The sequence below is a fragment of the Electrona antarctica genome (assembly GCF_951216825.1).
Source record: "Electrona antarctica genome assembly, chromosome: 22".
Taxonomy (NCBI): Eukaryota; Metazoa; Chordata; class Actinopteri; order Myctophiformes; family Myctophidae; genus Electrona; species Electrona antarctica.
Window position 1 is genome coordinate 33,592,558 of NC_136805.1, and position 22,036 is coordinate 33,614,593.

Genomic DNA, 22,036 nt, shown 5'->3' on the forward strand with positions numbered 1-22,036 from the left:
ATACATGCATGCAGATCTAAGCAACACTAGCTGGCTCCTGTCACTTTACAGTGTGAAGGGGGGGGGCAAAAATAGAAAGTGTGAAGCTTTGAAAAATGCCCTTTGCATGAAGTGTACATTTCCGCTTTCATTTTGCTTGGCAAGAAATTGTAGGCTCCCCGCACCCCTGACTGGGCTTTGGATTATTAGCTTAAGCTCTCTAAAAATATCCCTGTGACTCTATGACTCTGTGACAGCAGCAGAAGCATCTCTCACGTCCTGATAGCTTTATATAGTGACTGGAAAATCCTCTGCGTTAATTTGACTCCGAGAGTGTACAAATGAACCCCCAAATGGACCCGTAAAAGATTCCGAATGGTTTACGTTCTGTGCACGACGACTCTTGAGTTACAAATGGCAACATTAACACTGAGGAATTTCCTGTGTAATGACTTTGGCCATTCTTTCTCATCCCAGCTTATCTTTTACCTCGTTTGCCCACCAAGGAGAAGTCATGGAAACCTGACTCTGCAACACTCGTCTTTTTAAGCTTAGCTACCGTCTCTATTCAAAGGACCGTTAATTTATTTTGATATCATTTGTCATCGTCGTTTGAATTTTGTTTGTGAATCACTCTTTCGGTCCAGGGAAAATTCTTATGCACAGTCATTAAAATGTAATAATAAACAAGGATAATATAATTTTGACAAAGCATACAGCAACCGCACATTGATCAAGCGTTTTTGAGTGGTGTAAACCACTCCTACAACTGGCTTTTTTGTGCAGAAAAAATGAGCATGGTTGCTATGTTCACCCTGTTCACCCGGGTGTGATTTCATTACGTCAGACATGATTTCATTACGTCAGACAGGCTATATTACACCACTCAGTTCACACAGGTGTGATTTTTTGATTATACATAAACCCCCCGGGGAGACGCCGGTCAAATAAGTACGTTTGTAGGGTTTATATAGTTTAATATAGATCATATTTTAGAATAGATTATTGTGGTGTGTGCGCTGTAGATGATGGCTAATTTAAACCTGGCCTCACACCTGGCCTGTGTAATTAACACCTGTTGTGCATCGATCTAATCGATGTGTACATTACAGTATAAATCAGGCCGTCCGCGCACACGCTTTGGAGAGACTGCACATGACGGCACGTTTCCATCTGGTCTGCCTTGTCTATACCATCTTGTGCCCACTCTACGATGAACATGTCTGTGCCATGCGGCGTCGTTTTTGGCAGAACATTTCTATTTTAGGTTTAGTCACAGTCTTTGGAATGAGACTTCATTTAGTTTTAGTCGTATTTTAGTCACCTGGAATGTTTTAGTGTTAGTTCCTTGTCTACCATCTTGTGCCCACTCTACGATGAACATGTCTGTGCCATGCGGCGTTGTTGTTTTTGGCAGAACATTTCTATTTTAGGTTTAGTCATAGTCTTTGGAATGAAGCTTCATTTAGTTTTAGTCGTATTTTAGTCACCTGGAATGTTTTAGTGTTAGTTTTAGTCGACTAAATATAAGATTTTAGTCAACTAAATCTACATTTGATTTAGTCGACTAAAATGTATTTCGGCGGGCCTTAATGCCTTCGCAATGGCAGATTTTACACTTGCCGACAATAGCCAATCTACAAGCTCACAACGCGTCGCAGTGGCTATTTTCAGCATGCAACCAAGTGTAAAATGACTTGTGTCTTACTTATACTGGATCTCTTGTCCACTAGTCCCTTCCTAACATTTTAGTCTAGTTTTTATTTGTTGAGGAAATTGAGAATATAATATATTTAGTTTTAGTCAACACAGTTTAGTTTTCATTTGGTTTCCATTTAGTTTTCGTCAGTGAAACTGGTGAACTGGTGTCATGATCCACCTGACTGTGTCCCTGAGAAGAGCATGTGAGAAACCCCCCCCCCCCCCAGGCAGCAAAGCCACAGAGGTGGCATTTGGCAAACTACCACAATCATCAAATGGTTCTATGTGCCATCACTGCTATCACTTAACAAAATGTGTTGCTTTTTTGAGAACTGAGGGGCTTTTGTCTCTCAAAGTGCGTGTCATTGTAGTGACAGCTGCACAGTAGACGCACACAGTCCGTCATCTGGGCTGCCAACCAGTCATATACCCCCACAGGCTTCCAGTGGACAATACTAGCGCACTCACATCTAACGCCACACGTCTATGTGGCAGCGCTATCTGAGTGAGAGACACACACACACACAAACCATACATTTTGAACAAAGGCAGACAGCGATTTATCTTTGGCCACTGACCGTTTTTTTTTCAGTGCTTTTGGGCAGGTTGCGTGGGCCCCCTCTGCCTGTAATGGGTCCATCGCATCACGGAATGGGAAACTGCGAACAGCCACAAATCTGCGTTGAAAACGCAGAGGTGTATCACGTGACGTGACGTATCGCGGCCGTCGGCCACGAAGCACAGACTGCGTAAACGGCACTTCCACATACTCTGCCAAATCTATGTCTTGGCCCGACCGAACCGCGCACAAAGCTGTGCACACACAAAGTGTGCGCAATTGAGAAGACTCAATTGTATACTGTATATAGATACATACAGTACAAAGGCTAGAATTTGTCATTTTATTAACACAGACCTACGCTGTATTAACAGTTTGTATTGACTTTTTAGTCCTTTTATTAAGAATAGATTACATATTTGCCAAAGAGAGCTACTGTTATTCTAATATTTATATTTTATATGAGCTAGTATGAACCCTTTGCTACCCATACAAATGAATAACACTTCAACACAGGTGGAAATTGTTTCAATTATTGTTTCTACCGACACCCACTCCCTCTCCACAGACCTTCCTTGCTGTAAATGTTATATTTGCTAACTAGCGAGTGTGTGTGTGTGTGTGTGTGTGTGTGTGTGTGCGTGCGTGTGCGTGTGCGCGTGCGCGCGTGCACGTGCCTCCCAGCAATGTTGTTATCCAGCCTTCATTCATGTGTCTCTTTTAAGGGCTTTTTGTGAAGAGTTTGAGATGAAATATCTCTGTTTTGACAAGACATTTGTCAAGCCGCTCATGCCCCTGTGAGATGCTGAGGGTATAGTACTCCTGCCTGTGATGGAATGTTCCTGAGGAGAAAAGTCAATAGTGGTTGTAAATAATGGAAACAAATGTGAGACCTAAATGCGAGATAAATGGAAGAACCAACACTGGGGGGGGAAAAAAAGACATCTCACCAATCCTCATTATAAAAGACTTGAGTACTGCACTTAGTTGTCTAGCTGTGTGTGTGTGTATGTGCGTGTGTGTGTGCGGGCGTGTGCGCATGTGTGTGTGTGTGCTGTAATGTTGATCCAGAGTATGGGCCCACAGGCCTTTTCCTCCTGGGACCAGTAACCTTATTGTTTCATGTCCTCTCCTCCTTTTCTGTCTGAGGACCAGGTTGTCAACCTCTCCCCCAAGGTCACGCTGCCAGGCAAACACCCCCCTTATGTTCATATAAATAGCATCATTTAGCATCATAGCATCGACTTATTGCTCTTGTTGCTGGGGGTCAGAAGTGAATTGAGTGGATGAAGTTGCCAGTCACAATGTGTGTCACTACGTTACATTAACATGCAAAACAGCTTCGGCCATTGATTAAAATGTAAGTGGGGATATTAACCACCTTGCTATTTAGACTAGAGCAGCAGCGCTAAGCGCAGTGATTCTGCGGCCCCGGCCGGTGTTCGATGTCAGTGTTGGGGGATTCCCCCACATCAACACATTATTATTGTTGGTTTCAGTGGTAGTTTCATTGCTGCGGGCTAGAACGGCGCTATTTTCTCATGCCCGCTAAGTTGTAAGTTGAGATGAAAGTGTGGGTCCCGGGTCATAGACTAAATTGTGGGCTGCATGTCTACTAAGCCATTTTGGGCGGGAACCCCTTTTGGTGTAAGCACTATGTTATGCTTTAGCTATTGGAAAAATAGCAGATCTACAAGCTCGTAGCGCGCCACCGAGTGGCGCGCTACGAGCTTGTAGGTCTGCTATTTTTGAAAAATCGAAGAACGACTGACATAGAAACAGCTTTTTCAGAAAACTGTCAGGATTTAGAAGACATTTTATAGAATCGTTCCCAGGTAAAAATGGGCTAAATTAAGGAGTTATGCATAAGCATAGCAGCAGTACTACCACATTACTCCCTCGCAGGTGGCACCGCCACACACACGTGTTGTGCTATGGCTGAATGGAAGTGACATGTCTTTACGGCACAGTATGTCGAGAGTGTGACATCCTCCTTCACTTTGTGTGTTCCTCCTATAATTAACTGCTCATTTTTTCTGTTTTCCTTTTTAGGAGGCGGCCACTTTTGCCAAAGAGCAGTGCTTCGAGGTGAGTTGACCGGCAGTCAGTCAGTCAGTCAGTCCGTCACACACACACACACACACACACACACACACACACACACACACACACCAACACACACAACACTAAACAGATCCTAAAGGTTTATTTTTGCTGATAATGAAGTTCTTTTTTTGGACAGTGATTGATGTGCTATTATACTCTCCAGGCCTTGCAGCAGTTGCCATGGCAACCTGGCAGTCGTCATGGTTTCTTTGTTCAGCCAGCTCTCTGTTATGACGCACTCCGCTAGGTCTCTGCACCCAACATCGCCTACAGATGTTATTTATTGAATTTTGAAAAGCCTCTTGGGAAAAAAAAAGCTGAGAAGTTGGGCATGGTTTCAAGCCTTTTCCTCCTCTCTGCTGCAGGCTCGGGGAGCTCGTCAGGTTGCCTGGTTAAAAAGCCTTCCTCATTAGCTTCATTGCACCCAGGGATGATATGTCTCCCCTTCACTGCCACGGCACTACACCACATTGTACTGCACAGTAGTCTTTTAATAACCGACTCACAGCTACCTGTGGTTTTAGATTATGTAAATGAAAATTACAGTGCCTATCCTATTCATTCATACATACGTACAGTACATACAGTTCATACATAGGACTGTGTGCGTTTCATGTGGGCAGGATGAACGTTCACTTAGCCTTAATTATTTTTACGCTGTTCGTCTGCATACCCCTTAACAACACTTCTCTGTAAATAGGAAATCAAAAACCATAAATAGCCTGTGTGCGTATGAGTTTTTTGAATTGGGCTCAGGTATTTTAAGTGCCATCTCTCGTTTTCAAAGGTAGAGCTTGAATATGGCTCGGCTCTGTGTGAATAATTGTCATCCAGAATCACTTACGGTGTGATCAACGTGACCGGAATAGAAATGCAATCCCGAAGGCAGTGACAGGTTTAAGAGAGGAGAAAGGATGAAAGGGATGGGGAGGGGGGACTGGGGAGGGGGGGGGGGGGGGGGATAGTGAATCACACATCACAAAAAATAAATATACAGGTCCAAGGAATGGACTCTCTTGGTACTAAGAATTCTCTGATATTTTCTCTGTTAACTACATTTGCCAGAACTCTGGCAAAATTGCATCGGATGAGTGTAATTTCTCAAGTAACAAGTACCATTATGTATGTACTTCATTTCTCAATGGTTGCAGTTCAAATGAGGTTTTGTTCTCAAATTTTACATTTTTCACAGGACCTATTTGATAGTCATTTGGCTTTGTGTGTGTAAGACTGTAAGCCCTCCCTAATTCATTGCTCCGGCAACATGTAAAAGTCATTGAGTGATAACAGTGTGAGGTATTAAACTCTCACTTTGGGGGTCCAGCACATACATTCTCTCACAGCTACAGTACCGTACAGTACTACCCCACAACTTGTCTGCTCAAAGATGCACAGCCAAATCCACTTGGTTCCACTCGTAAACTCATGGCGTTAAATGAGCAATGTATTGTTTATTGTTTATTGAATGGATCCCCATTAGCTGACGCCGGGGCGACAGCTAATCTTCCTGGGGGTCCATATAAAATACATACAAAAAGTACATAAATACATAATTACAAATACATTCAACAAGATTAAATACATGAAAATACATAATTACAATGTACTGATTATAGCTGGGTCTCTGTTTGGTTTTGTCGATACTGTACTGTTTTTGAGAATGCTATTTGGAACTTGGTAGGGCAGCGATTACTATTTACATGAACGCCAGTGTCCCTATTCTGGGCTTGTCATAATAGGCGAACATTCAGCCAAAATAGCAGTTCTACAAGCTCACAACAATGTTCGAGGATGTCCTTGTCTGTCACCGTCATCCTTTTGAACGTCATTATAATGCTTGTGTTCCAACGAGACGTTTATATTTCAGGTAATAATGAAATAATTATTTCATTAACACTTAAGTGGTTATCATTATTCCCTTGTCTATTGCTTTTATTTGATGATAAAGGTTGTGTTTTGAGTGTTCCTTAACGGCGAGTCATCTCATTGTATAAACAGTCGCTATGAAAACATCAGTAACTTTTTTTCCCCAAGCTTAAATACAAGATAAAAGGCTTGTTCTCTCCAATACAGCCATCAGTAGATCTGAACACACTGAGTAGCATGATTGGGATCTGCCTCCTTTAAATGCCCAAAGAAATATCTGCAGAGCAGCAGTAATTGAATCTCTCCCTGGCAGTCTTTCACAAACAGCCTGCATCGGAGGCGATCAATTTCTCATTGGCTTCAATACAGACACAGAATTAACACCCTTATAAACCATATTTCACGGTTTGTTGATTTATGCCTGATCAATTGCCTCACAATCATGTCCATTGCCATTTCTCAGCAGTAAACCAAATTGACCATATCATTTGTCAATTAATTTGTCTTGGACTCACGATAAATGTGCTTTTTTGGTATTGTATTGCCATAGGAAGCTGCCAGATAAGTGGTTTATCTGTACCAGGTGGTTTATCTGTACCAGGTAAGTGGTTTATCTGTACCAGGCAATAAGAGGTTTGTGTTTCTGTGCGCAGGTGTCCCGTTTAGTTTGGCCCTCCCCAACAATGGTAACCTACCACCTCTGGCCCTTTTAGGTCCTAAACCTTAGTGTAGTGCTTTTTATGTCAGAGAACATAAAACCAAAGGTTGACAATGTGCCGAGGAGGTCCTCTGTGGGTTTTGCATTCGGCGTCTCAAGGAGTGCTTGTGGTTACGTTCGGTCACAGTGACAAATTGCCCCCCCCCCCCCCCCCCCCTTTTTTTCCCTTTTTTCTTTTTAGCTATTGCCTGCTAACAGCCTCTGTATTAACCTCGCCATTAGCACTTACTTAGAGTGTTACACCCATTTTTCCTCTGCCCAAGGTCTCCCTGGACCTCTTAGGGCTGATTAAAGCACGTTTGGGAAACATTTAGAGGTGTTAAACCTCATTGGCTTGAGTGAGGCAGTTGTGGCTGGGCCTAGTAGTGTTGGTGTGCAGCTTATCTCGCTGTGATTACTCCAATCACCGCTTTATTTGCCCCAACTAAAGACTCACCGTCAGTGTTTTCCCGCGATGCTAGAGAGCATACCGACGCCCCCCCTTTAATGTTAGCTCTTGTGGGTCGTATACTGAATGCAAAAAAAACCCATAACATGCGTCCGCCCCACTGCGAGGCAGTGATAAAGACAATCCACCTGCTCATAGTACATCATGATGAGTTAATAATAAAGCAGCACTGACAGGTTGTGGGTTTTTTTCATGCCTCTCATGATCAAAGGCAAGCACTCTGGAGAGTTCTGTCTTGTCTCGGCGGGTATCTGTTCTGTGCAGATGCTGTGGGGAGATGGCCCGCTGCAGCAGGAGAATGATACAGTGCACGCACCACCTATCCCTCCCGGCTCGCAAAAGTAACTTTATCTGACAAGAGCATATCTCCATCTCCATAGCATAGCAGCTATCTCACTCAGGGAACCTGCAATAATATATATATATATATATATTTTTTGCAGTACTCTTTAATTCTACAATAAAGTGAATCGCAAATAAGATTGAGCGGTCGCTATTGATCTCTTAAAATAAAATGGTTTCATAACCCCATCTATTTTCATTATCACTTCATCCCTTTGCCAATATTGGCAAAAGCTGACCTCCCTCCCTTGGCTTTGCACGACTCGTGATCCCTGATTAACTCCTCTGAAATTGCTTCTCATCGCCGCGGTCACTGTGTTAATTTATTTAATGCGTGAATCTTTTTTGTTATCCTCACCCCGTGGGGGCCTCGTGTCTTTTTTTTCTTCTTCTTTTTTTTACAGACGGACGACATTGCAGAGATCGCCAGCAAGACCCAAAACCTGCCCAAGGTGAACAAGAAGAGGCAGCGAGTGGTGGTCTTCACTCAGGGCAAGGACGACACGGTAGCAACTGTTGGTAGGCAAAAAAACGAAACAAAAATCCTCCTTTTTTTTCTTTTTTTTTTTTTCTTTTTTAATTCCTTCCAGTTTACTTGCTTATCTGTGCGTTTATTGGGTCGGTTTAAAACACTACTTGAAGCTATTGCAGCCACAGGCCCCCTCTTGGACGTCTTTATCCTTCACTTAAACCTCATATCTCACAATTGCAGAATGTTGCCTTAAAATCCCTCTCTCCCCAAAATCATGTTTTTTTGTTTGGTTAATGTCTTTTTGAAGCTTTGCCCCTGAAAGTCTTGGGGGCTCTGCATATCTCCAAAGCATTAATATAGTGTTTTACAACTCGAGTCTGGTCTACCGTCTAATACGGAAAACAGGCAGTTGAGGTGTGACATCACAAACCAAACGCTAATCAGAGCCTCCCAAAATGCAACAATTAAACATTGAGGAAGTATGCAGTGAAGCTTAACTTGTCATCACCGTGGGGCGTGGGCTCTGGAAGTGACTGGCTTGTTGTTTTTGTCGTTTGGTGGATGAAGTCACATGCAAAATGCCAGTCAAAGCTTTACTATAGACATGCATAGAGTAGACAATGACACCTTGACAGCTCAGGACGGAGATTTGTCAAAAGACGGAGAATTCATTGTTTGATATCAGTGAGCGATACACTACAGTCTAGGTTCACCTGTTGTGCAACTTTCGACGTAATTTCCGGTTGGTGAGTCATCAAAAGTATTCCCCCTCCATTATAGCGGACGGGAGGAAAACAATCTTCAAACGCTAAAACCTCTGAATCTACTGTAAATCACTGATCTCGATTCTAACCGAAATCAGTGTTTTTGACAGCCCATCGCTGTCACGTCGCTATAGTTAGTAGAAATCATGCCTCGGGTGGTCGGCTGGCCTCCCGCAAATGTTTCGCTTAGATGCTACTGTATGCTATCTGCATAAACAAGATGGAGTCCTGTGTCACCTTGAAATGGGCTCCGAAGCTGCAAATAGCTGCATGGGCACACCGATTTACTGGTTCCAACTGATGACGGGCAGTCATCCGTGTTAAGTGATGCGAAACGAGCGCTACTCCATTCACAACATGACACATGGGTCATGAGGAAGTGTTTGTTTTTCCCCGTGGTGCTTTGGTGTTTAGGATGTCCGTTTGTCCGCTGATACTCGTTGCGTTACCCAAACCTACTGGAGTTCTCGAGGGTCAAATGTAGACATCTTTCATTGCTACCGAAACACTCAATGAGCAAAGAAAGAGTTACTGTAAACTAAAGCACCTTTTGGGATGTTTTTGGAGGGAGAAAAATACTTGACATGTACATTTATTGAACAGAGCTGATTCTTCAAAGGATTTAAACCAAACCAGGGGACGGGTTGCCAACTGATGAGAGCTGAATGACAACAGTAATTTCTTTGAAGTTGTATTATATTGACGCCAGATGTTTAAAAAAAAATATGAACCAAGAAAGAAAGAAAGGGAACGAAAGAAAAGAAAAGCTACAGAATGCTTGCCCTATACATTCTGTCATTTCAGAGCATGAAAAGGAGTGCAGAGGAAGTAGCAGAGCAGGCATTGATTTGTGAAGTACTTCTAACTTTGTCTTGGATGGATTCCAGAACAATCCTCAGCAAAAAAAAAATGACACGTCAACTCTTAACATCCTGCCCCCCGCCCCCCTTTTATTTATTTATTTATTTCGGTTTTCTCTTTTGTCTGGACTGGCTGGCCAGCCCTGTACACTACGGTATATACACATGAATGTCGCAGTTGCTGATTGATGTATTCTAACATTGGTCAGCCGGTTGGCCTAATAATGAACTAGCCCACTGCGAAGCAATCGTTCCTCCAGGCTATAATTGGATATAGTCTTTTCCTTGGTTGGCCTAACATTGAACTAGCCAATCACAGATGTAATTATTGGTATATTTTGGTAAAAAAATATTAAAGGGACATTTCACCACTGGAAGAAACTGCAGTCACTCAATTTGTCTTAGTAGATAACAGTAGCACAATTTGAAATTTGCACCCTATGGCCAGACAAATAATGAAGTCTGTGTGTTTGACTGGATTGCTGAATTACTACAATGACCATAATGCTTTGGTGCACTTTCCCTCCTTGTGGAGACGGGGGAGGCCGCGTGTAGGTGTGACTTGTAGTCCAGGAAGGAAGTGAGACTACATTTTCATGACAAATTATGGACATGGACATGGCGTCATGACTAAAATATCTATAAGCACATTATTACTCACATAAAAACCCCAGGAAAGTGTTTTGTGTGTCCTGTAAACATCATTAAAATAAGATCTGGTTGCAAAAGGGGTGAAGTGGCCCTTTAATATCGTAGCACCAGTATATTATACGTTAAGTGACATTGTTGTGGAGTCCGTTGCAAGACGTTTGGTTTGATATCTGTTCAGTTCAATTTATACATTAAGTAAGCTTTGAGCTTAGATACAGGAGAGAACAGGGAATGAATTAATGCACACAACAGTAAGCCAAAGCTAAATGCAACATACATACTTTTTAATACAACATACAATTCATGCCTAACCTGACTCCGCCAGATGCAGTGTTGATTTCGTCAGCTAAAACTAAGACAAAACGACGAAAACTAAATGGAAACTAAATAAAAACTAAGCTATGATGACTAAGACTAAATATACCGACAATTTCGTCAACAAATAAAAACTAGACGTGTTAGGAATGTTAGGAAGGGACTAGTGGACAAGAGATCCAGTATAAGTCATTTTACAATTAGTTGCATGCTGAAAATAGACGATCTACAAGCTCACAACGCGTCGCAGCGCGACGCGTTGTGAGCTTGTAGATAGTCTATTTTCAGCAAGTCGTTACGACGGCATCAAGGCCCGCCAAAATACATTTTGTTCGACTAAATCAACTGTAGATTCAGTCGACTAAAATCTTCCTATCCTTTCCTTTAAAATTGGGAAGATCGTCTTCTGTTCTTGAAAGCAAGCGAAGACATCGACCTACAGTACACATCTGACACGATAGTGAGGGGTTTCTGAAAGGCGTTGAAGGGGGTTGTTTAGACGCGTCAATATGATTGACAGACGGTCCCATCCAATGACCTGCCAAGTGGCTAGAAAACAGGGACGACTTTCTTCAGCGATTGGGCTACAGAGATCGAAGATGGAAGTGCGTTGTGAAGCAAATATCATTGTGAAGCAAGCGTCTTCCATCTGGCAGAGTCAGGTTAATACATACCCCACAGGGAATCAAATGAGCACAAACCGAGATAATGGATGGCCATTGTTTTGTGATCAGATCTCCAATGAGAACGGAAGCTAAGAGCTAAGATGTAGTAGTATGCAAAAGAATTAAACTACGCTGATGTCAAACTGTTTGACTTTAGAAGGTGATTTGTCTTTTTTTCAAAGTTTTACGCCGATTTCTTTTTTGTTGTTTACTATAGTCCTACTGTAACTAGACCCCAGGAAATTACATCTGGCCAGAAAAGATCACAGGATCTACTGAATGTGAAGGGGATACTAGGAGGATGCCATACTGTGTCGTAGGATCAATATGTCAGTTTGGCACTGACATATTGCTCAATAATGTGTATTATTACACTGCTTGGTTGAATGTTTGATTCTGGTTGGTCAATCGCTGAATTCAGCGGTGTGTTATTTCTTGATAATGAACGCTCCGCTCTATAACAGACCGCTGTCTAAACAAAGCATCAGAGCACCTGCTGCGCTGCTTGGATTTTATGCTGTATATCCAACATGACAGCCATGTAAACACACACACCATGTCATTTACAACTAAAGATTGCTCTCAAGAATGCTTTTGAAAACATTTGAAGCGAGAAATAGACTTTATTTATGATTAAAGTAGCCGTGTAATCAGCGGGATAATGTATGGCGCGGTGGTAGTTGTTTGAAGATAATGCCCTTCAGGATGATTTAACACCTCGACTTGGTCTCTGTGTTTAAACATCCTGTCGGTCATTATTTCTAAACAACTACCTCCGCATGATATTCAGGATGTTCCAAATAGGAAAGCTACATTTGTAAAGCGTCCTTGGGTTTCTTGAAAGGCGCTATATAAATTCAAGTTATTATTATTATTATTATTATTATTACATGGTTGCTACCTAACCCTGTCACATGTAGCCTAACAATCTGATTGGCCGCCTCCCACACTGTCGCCGCTTCTTGTATCACTAGTTTCAAATTAAAAGCCCTGCAGCGTGTACATTTGTATTCATTTGATATAACAGAATATGTATAGGAAAGGATAACACAAACTTAAGTTAAAGCTATTCTTGCGTGCGTGCGTGCGTGCGTGCGTGCGTGCGTGCGTGCGTGTCTGACCTTGGGGAGAGGCCGACGACGCCAGCCCTCAAATCAATCCCAATTCGTGCAACATGGGGCATATTTGTTAGTGGACATTACAGGCGGTGTCATCTTAACCGAGCAGGGGTTGCGGGGGTAAGCTGTGCGTGCGTGCGTGTGCGTGCGTGTGTGATGGTCTCCAGTTACTGCTGGGAGCCTTTGCCTTTTGTTTGTCACCACGGGGTGTCTCTCCTCGTTGCCCTTGCAGTTCAGAGCAGTGAGACGTGTACAGGGAGAAAGATGGCCTCAGGTAAAGGCTCCTAACATATCACTCATCACCGGCGGGGACCGCAGAGAGAAGCACTACTACAGCAGTACGGCTGGCACTTCCCAGACGGCAGCAGCAGCATTGATCCAATAGCAGCCTTTAAAACGTGTGTTGGCTTTGAGGGTCTACTGTTTCATTCCGTTGGCAAGAACGGCAGCATAGGGCCTAAATGTTTCACATTGAAGTTATTGTCTTTTTATCCTCTTCCCCAGGATATGTGATATCACGATAGGGGTGTGTAACAGTCTTAGTGCAATATAATCATTGGCATAACGAGATAAATGCCACAATAGGCTCAGTGTATTGGAACACCCATGCTGCTTTTTCATTATTAATAGCAGCTACAGTGTAATAAACGGGATTAACTAAACTTGTCATCCAGAGAGAGAGAGAGAGAGACAGACAGACAGACTGAGAGAGAGAGAGAGAGAGACAGACAGACAGACAGACTGAGACACAGAGAGAGAGAGAGAGAGAGAGAGAGAGACAGACTGAGACAGAGAGAGAGAGAGAGAGAGAGAGAGAGACAGACAGACAGACTGAGACAGAGAGAGAGAGAGAGACAGACAGACAGACAGAGAGAGAGAGAGACAGACTGAGACAGAGAGAGAGAGTTGGAGCCGTGTGTCCTTTTTGGGGACAACTTTCCCTTTCATGAGGATTTTCATGAGCATTCTGGTAAAAATCACTGAGCCCTGCACTTGTAAGTGAAAATTGTCCAACAGCCTAAGCCCTACACATGTTGTGCGGGACGCTGCGCTGTGGGAATGCAACACGTTGGGACCCGGCGAGTTGTGGCTAATAGTATTGCCTTTACTGGGCATGTCATAACGGACGACCATTCCACAAACATAGGTGAACATTCTATGAAAACAGCTGATCTACAAGCTCGGCGAGTGAGCTTGTAATTCGGCTATTTTCAGTGGTGAGATTCGGTGGAAAAGGGGGGGGGAAGGAGGGCTCCAAGCATAGGCAGGTGTATATAGGGTTTAAATGGAACCACTTAGGGCAGATTCACACTGAGTCAAACTTGTCCCCGATCGATACGATTGCCTGGTCCCTGCTGGCCATGATTCACATTGGCTTCGATTCTTTCAAACCCCGAGTACACTTCATTCAACTGTATTCAATGCTTTCACATTGCAGCGATCCGTATCCGAGTATCAATCGGTCCCGAGACCGATTGATGCGGTCCCGGGAACGGTTGTGTGAACGCTACGCAGCATTCACGCTACCACAACATCTGCCAAGTGGTCCCGAATGCGCACCCGGGACCATAGTGTGAATCTGCCCTAAATAATGCTTATTTGTGCTGGTCTCTATACTGCCTCCACCTGGCCAGCCGGGGGGCCTGATGGAGGGGAAAGGAACTGGTTGGAATAATGTGTTACTTCCATGTGCTACGTCCAACCCCTCCAACCGCCCAACCCTTCCAACCCCCCCCCCCCCCCCCCCCCGGTCAGGTGAAAATGCGGCTGGGACTCCTCATGCATTGAAGGAAGCATGAGGTCAGTCCGTTACTCTCCCCAGGTTGGCAGAGGGAGTGTAGCGCCCAGGACTACATTAGACACAGGGGTGGAAAGAAATGGGTTACAAGAATCGTGGGATAAAACATTTAAAAGAAAGGGGGGAAAAACAATAGTTGGTTGAGTGTGATTTGATTGGTGAGCTTGTAGGTCTGCTGAAGGTTTTGCCCCCAGAATAGAGACGGGACGCTGGGGGGTTCATGTGGTTAAGTGGTTAGAAGAGTAAATGAAGCCATCCATTGTCTGGGAGGTGTTCCATCCACGCTGATGGATAATTCCTGTCTGCTCCTCGGCACCGAGGCAGAGCGGTGCGCCTCTGTGAACTTTATAGAAAATACATGATGAATGCAGGTGGGATGAAAGACAATGTGTTTCTGATGTCATCTACAAAGGCAAACATGATGAATGTCATTGAGCGTGCGCGTGCTGGGATCCAGGCGGTTTACACTAGTACTGTAGGTTGTAGCTCAATTGTTTTTTCTATGTGCGTGCATGTGTGTTCGTGTGTGTGTGTGTGTGTTCGTGTGTGTGTGTGTGTGCATGTGTGTGTGTGCATGTGTAATAGCGTGCCGCTATTTCACGCCAGCCAAATAAATGTCAATGTAAAAAGAGAATTAAAGATTTTCATTTCCCAGAGGCGGAGCCTCTAATAAACTTGATCTCTCATTTTGTTTGCAATTTGTCCCCCTGTCAGGATTTGATCATTCGCCAGCCTCTGCACGTCATGTTAAACCATTTCATAGTGATTAAGGATGGGTGAATGCTTTCCCCATGTGGTATATAATTCACACACCCCAAAAAGAGAGATGTCAATTTGTTATTGTTATCTTTTTTTTTCTTCCCCTGCCCTTCATTTGGAGACTGAAGCACTCTGTTCATCAGGCGGGTGCTTCAAACATGCCTTTTAAGCTGTGAGCAGCCTGGGGAAAGATGCTCCTTTATTTAGCTGCCACTGATGCCGCCGAGCTACACCGGGCATTTGCTTATACGTCCATTACAGCACTAATTAAGATCAGTGTGCCCTGAACCTTAACGGTGGGTGAGGAGATCTAATAAACGATCATTCAGAGGGGGGTTGCTGCTCTAATCGCTGATAAGGACCTTGATAGAGCCTGAGTCAACTCTCCAGTGGTTTTAGTGCTCTCGGCAGGGGGATGGGGGGGGGGGGGGGGGAATGTGAGAAGTTGTGTATCTCTCCACATACCACATACGTACTCGTAAGTGATGGTCGAGGTCTAGGACAGGTCGCCCTCAGGCGAGTCCTCCATCGTCACTTCCAGTCGGTTCTCCATACATCTGGCCAGTTTGTTAGTACTTTGCGCTCCTGCGTCTCTGTTTTCAGGGAGAATGTACGCTGGTGACAAAGAATCACAACGATAGTTCATACGTACAGGAACAATATTGTAATTGATGTCTCTTTTGCCGTTGCACTCAGTTCTAATAGCCTGCTGTTCCGAGTCCAATAACTTTCCATAGCAACATGAATGTTTGTGCGATTTTAAATTGGTGCATTTGGCTCGAGATCAGATCAGAATTTACTACTTTATTGCACATAATATTTACAGGAAACAGTTTAATGCACTTAACATTTTACAATTTAGGGATTAATCAGACACTCTTAGCCAATTTACAGGTTGAGTTGAGCAAGATTGGAGTAAATGGTGTGAGCCCTAGTCAACAAATGACTAATAAATAGTAAATTGGTCACATAAGTAGAAAACACTTCAACATCAAACACTAGCATCTGTCTCTAAACCACATGCTATCTAAATATCTTTGCATTTGTGTTCAAATTCTCTCTACAAAACATAATATACCAATATGCATGTGAACATGTAACCAACATTAATATAGTAGTATAATGAGAATCTATTAACAAATAGGCCATACATAATGGGCAGATACATTAAAAAAAATGTTTCTCTGTCACAACCTCCCGGCCGTTGTTTTCGTTCGTTTCTCACGTTCTGTTGTTGGTTCACTCGCTCTGTTTTGCCATGGCTTTCCTCTTAGCTCCAGTTAGCTCATAACATTAGCTGCTGTTGCCACTCGCCCCGTGCGTCCAACGTCCCTTCCTTAAACAACAGCAGCCAATATGGCTTCACGTTGCGGTGTTCAGAGTATGGGTTTTGCGCCGTTCAGACTATGGCTTTTATGGGTAAGTCTCCCATTGGCTTAGAGGGAGCCTAGAGACAGCCAATCATGAAAAAGTGTTTACTAAGGTCGTCTTTCCGGTCGCTAGTAGAGAAGTTGCAAATGTAGTCCAGGCGCTTTTCAAACACCTTGCAAAAAAAACAAAACATTTAAGCAGCTCCTCTAGTCTAGAAGCTCACTCTTACCTTTTGGGCACAAATCCACCTTTCTACGTCGCACCCACCACTTTTTTATTTCTTCCACAATGCCCTTACTCTGTACCTATGCTATAGCGTAAATATTTTTACAGCACAAGCCAATTTATCCCACTCTTCTTTTTGTGTTGTTTGATATGCCACTATACTAACGCTGTGAAATAATATTGTTTATCATTTGCTACCTCCTCAACTAATGTTTTGATTTCACAGTCTTCTGTGTCTTCTGCATTTTAACCTGCTTTAATATGAACTTAGACTTGGACATTTATAGTGGGGAGTTTTTCCGACCCATTCTGGGGTACAAAATGGGAGTAGATACGTGCGTGTTCTTGGATGTACAATTCCAAAACCATATTTTCCGCCATGCGTTGATTTATGAGGGAAAAACAGGTGTACGTGTTTATTTATTTATTTATTTTCATCTGGCGAAAAACTTGTGCGAGGAGAAATGTGCATGCATGTCCATTTAGTGTGCTGTGCAAAACTTTCATACATATATATGGTCCCAAGTATGTGCGAGTTAATCGCAGAAAGCAGAGTCATCTTAAATAGAGCCTGCATTCATCTTAAATAGAGCCTATACAAGCTTCATTCTGCGTCATCTCTGGAGAAAAACATAACCGTGATTTGTCATTGTTATCCTCGACTATTAAAAGCACGTTAGCAGTGATCTTATTATTTTTGTTCTATACTGGATGACATTTGGCCCACGCTGGATTTATAACAAACTTTGCAGCACTATTATGAGATTTTAATTGGAACGTCTTGAAATTGCCTGCAAAAAAGGGCTATGTTTGTGTTCCTATATTCCCCCCCCAAAAAGATGGAATCAATTAGCGGCTTAGTTGCTGAGAATGACCTCCACTCTTTTACTTGGCATCTCATGCTGAAGTGTTTTCTTTCATCCTTCAGTGAACGATGTTGGTCTGCGATGAGCTTTTTGCCTGTTGTTCCACTAATTACAGGCATATGTATTTTCTTTCTGTAACTCAATTGTGAATAAAGATGCAGGTTATGATAAGGAAACAGATTGGATGTCAACTTGCTCCTAACCTGGCGTGTTTGCCAAGAAAGTGGTAATGTTGTTTTTCAAAGACACTTTTTGGCTGAAATGCAAAAGGAATTTTGCTCCAGCAGAACTGATCTTGGGCAGGTTCCTTGCAGAAAGATTGTGTTAAAGTTGTGCAGCATGCGCAAGTGCATGCTCAAGTGCATGCCTTCGAGCTAAGCTACTTGTTTCTAATTTCCAAAGACTTGACAGGCCTAAATTTATCATGATGTGGTTAATGGTTGAATTTGTCTGGATAGTAAAATGTTACATTTGGCGTAGTTAATTTTTATGACCCAACGAACATTCGCTCTACCTATCTGTCAAAATGACATATCTTTATTGATCTTTGAGCCTTATTGGAGGAGAACCAAGTGAAAACATGTAGTAATTGCCGTATCAAAACTCCAATGCGCTAATCTTCCAATAATCCATTGAGACCTGGAACGCATCCATGTCACGTTAGCGTTTAACCACATTAACCATTAACCCATTTTGGGGCGGGAACCCCTTTTGGTGTTTTAAACATTATGTTATAATTTAGCTATTGAAAAATAGCAGATCTACAAGCTCATAGCGCGCCACCGAGTGGCGCGCTATGAACTTGTAGGTCTGCTATTTTTGAAAAATCGTTAAAATGTGCCTCAAATCTTTCCGAAAATTGTCATGATTTAGAAAACTTTTTTTTTTAAATTTCGACGTCAGGCCTGAATGGGATAAATGTGAAGGTTGCCTCACATTGCTGGGTCTTTCTTCCAGCAGTGCATGTTCTTCTCCGTCCCCGCAGGGGAGTCGATTGGCATTGTTAGAAGAACAACCAATAACAAAGGGCTTAATTGATACTGATTTCAAAGAGAGTGGCTTGTTCAGAGAATTTCCTGAGCTTAATCACTTCCATTCAAGCTGGTTGTAACGAGCGAGTTATGAATTAACAAAAGCGCACAATTACAGCTTATTGGGATAAACTATTTAAACCTGTAGAGTGCATTCTCGCGCTGTCGCAGTATACCGTTTGTCGGAGGTTAACTCGTAAAACACATTGTTACTGTAACCCTCCCACCATCACCACCCCCAAACACACACACACACTTGCCATCTACTGTGACAGCTTTTCAAAAAGAAAAGAACGAACAAAAAATAATAATAATCTAGAAATGTCGTTTTGGTGTTATGAGGATCAGGATACTGAAAGAAGCTATAGTGCATTTTTTTATTGCCTGCGAATAATGGCGTTGCCCTCATTACTGTGGAAATGATTTCAGCAGGGCGATGTTTTCAGACGTCGGTACAAGCCAATAACAACAGAGACACTGAGTTTTTGGCAGGAGGGTTTTTCGTTTTTTTTACGAGCGTTTCCATGACAGACCTTTGCCAATGAGCTCTTTGTTACACATAGACCAGAGAACTGGTGGACTGTAACCTGAGCTAACATGTCAGTCACTTCTAATAATTTCCCTCAAAGGAGGTTATGTGAACTTTCCGGAGCGGCAAAGTGCAAGTATTGGCAAGGATGATTGAAGGGAGAGGAAAGGGGTGCATATGGTTATGGTAGTGATGTTTCAGAGCTTACTGTAAATGACCAGCATAGTACGGTGCAACGTAGGCCACATTCAATTAATGCAGATGAACCACTTGGGGAAATACCGTTTAAGCACTGAGTGAGCACTAACCACTTAACTACAAAACAATTCTAAACTGTTTAAAAAAAATGGCTCGCAACGCTTCGCACGGCAACACTTTGTTAGTTTGTAGATTGGCTATTTTTGAAATATTATCAAACTTGTTTAATCAAAAATAGCAGATCTACAAGTTTATAAATCAGTTATTTTCACAATTCATTATACAGAAATTATATATGACTTGTAACAGTTACACATTCCCTGCCGTCATACACAAACCCTCAAAGCTGGACATAGCGCCCCTCAAAAAAGCAGCGATAAGACAATAAGAAAAACCACACCTGTGTGAACTGAGCGGTGCAGTCTGCTCAACAACACCGCTGGCTGCCTGCAGTTGTAGTGCTCAGTGTGAATGGCCCTTTTAGGCTGCTCAACAGTGCCACTTTAGTGCACGGTATTGCAGCTGTTCCTACCCCCAAAAAAACCCAAGACCCGCCCTGGGTAACGCCCCACCTGGCTTGCCTGCTAGTACTAGCACTTAGCATCGGACATTTGCACTCGTAATAGCTAAATGCGGCATTACAAAATTATGAATTTCGATCGAATATCATAGTTACAATGACACTGAGTTGATTGAGTTTTTTTTAAGAGTAACTGTTGCGTTGTTGAAGAGTCAGACGATCCGTGGTGTACCCAGTCATTCCTGCCAGTCACTAAGCCCCCTCTGTCCGATCTATGATGCCTTCTCCCCAGGTATAACTTCAGGTTTGGTCCCCTGTCTGTCTGAGACCACCAGAGCTCCTCCAAATGAACTAGAGATTGTCACAATTTAAATAAATAAGCATAAACAAAATATTCTACATTAACAATGTTGGTAAGATTTTTAAGGGGAAATATAACGCCAAGAAGTACAAGTGAGTTTTCAAACGTAATTTAAACACAAACAAGGTTTGGGGAGTTTTATTTTTTTATATAGTTTTTATCCCACGATTTTGCAACCCATTTTTTTCACCCATGCAGTGTCAATTATCTAATGTAATCCTGGGCACTACACTTCCTCTGCCAACCTGGGGGGGCAGCGGACTGACCTCATGCTTCCTTCTATTCCAAGCTGCTTCTTTTCACCTGACGGGGGAATTTCCCCGGCCAGATGTAGTGCGTGGAAGGAACACGTTATAGGAACACGTAGTTCCTTTCCCCTCCATCAGGTGCCCCGGCTGGCCAGGGGGAGGTAGTTTAGAGACCAGGATTACTGCATGTTTTTTGTGAGGGTATCTACCCTAGGGGACACGGGGAGAACATGCAAACTCTACACAGAAAGGCCCTTTCGCCAACCCCATCTCAGGTATGGGCACTGATGATGCAGAGGAGGGAACACGCCCACAGCGTCCCAGCGGGAATCGAACCCAGGACCTTCTAGCTGTGAGGCGACAGCACTACCGACTGTGCCACCGGGGAGTTCTTAACATGAGGTGGAAAATGGTTCCACAGCGTGGGGGCGCTACAATGGAAAATTATCTATGGATCTATGGAGAAAAGTGGATGAAATGATTTGTCATACAAGCTAGATAGAAAAAATCAAGGAAAATGACTAGGGACTAAAAGTATCCTGTATTTAAACAAATGTATCTTCTGAATACCATTTGATATCCTTAGATGTACTGAAAAGCGGAATCCATTCACAAAAGCAAATTACTCATGTTTCTTATTGTCTCTGCCATCCATTTAGCACCTGCCGTCATTATTGATGTCCTAAATTAAATTCCCCTCTGCATAAGCAGGTTCGCAATTAATAATTTCAAACTCTTAACTGCGGAATAATTGACAAAGTATAATTTATTATTAGATAGATGTGCGCTTAATCATTTCAAGAGGGAGGATTCTCAGGCTTCATGTGCAACATTAATTAAGTATAGTCGTTACGCTACTAATTAGCTGATCCTAAAAGGATGTTGCTCTATTGTAATTTATGATCAAAGTGGCAATCAGCTGCGGGAAAAATGCTCTTTGATAAAAGCCATATGTTCACATGTCTATGGAGGCACAAAGTATTACACTCTCTGTGGAACTTCCATACGTCAAGCTGTCAGTATGGCTGGGATCAAAACCGATATTTAGAACCAATAACCGACTTAACCTTGCTCATGTAGGTTAGTCGAAAAATGGAGAATTATTATAAGCACCGCTATGTGACCTGTTGTGAACATGTAGATCTGCTATTTTCACCTTTTAAAAAAAATAATAATCGTTCATTAATTATAATCGAGGCAGACGTTTGAAATAATCGTGATAATGATGTGAAGTCACATCGCCCAGCCCTATTCATATCCACTTGTTGTCTATGTACAGACAGTATAAGTATTTACACTCTATGGAGGTTCCATTCATCAAGCAGTGTCAGTAGTATCTGGCCTATAATCAAGTCACGTTCCTCAGTGTATGAGATATGTTAGTTATGAACAACCCGCTGTTGTCTTCCACAATGCATAATTCATGTCATTGATATCAGGTATTGAGCATACATTAGGCGCCCCTGGTTGCATGCCTGATATTACAGGAGGACTGGGGCGCGTTCAAATTGATAAAGGCAGAGTGTCTTGTCTGCGACTCAAACGTGAATCAGTGAGCCACGGTTA

The 22,036-nt window shown here is 42.8% G+C and overlaps 1 protein-coding gene across 2 annotated transcripts in view; it reads left to right on the forward strand.

Annotated features, from left to right (window-relative positions):
* The window catches only part of adkb (adenosine kinase b), a 94,103-nt gene that overhangs the window by 68,560 nt on the left and 3,507 nt on the right, over positions 1-22,036 (forward strand). For both annotated transcript variants that reach the window (XM_079491848.1, XM_079491849.1), the window contains 2 exons: positions 4,292-4,327; positions 8,124-8,238. In XM_079491848.1, the coding sequence (XP_079347974.1) occupies positions 4,292-4,327; positions 8,124-8,238 (151 nt within the window). The remainder of the gene's footprint in view (positions 1-4,291; positions 4,328-8,123; positions 8,239-22,036) is intronic.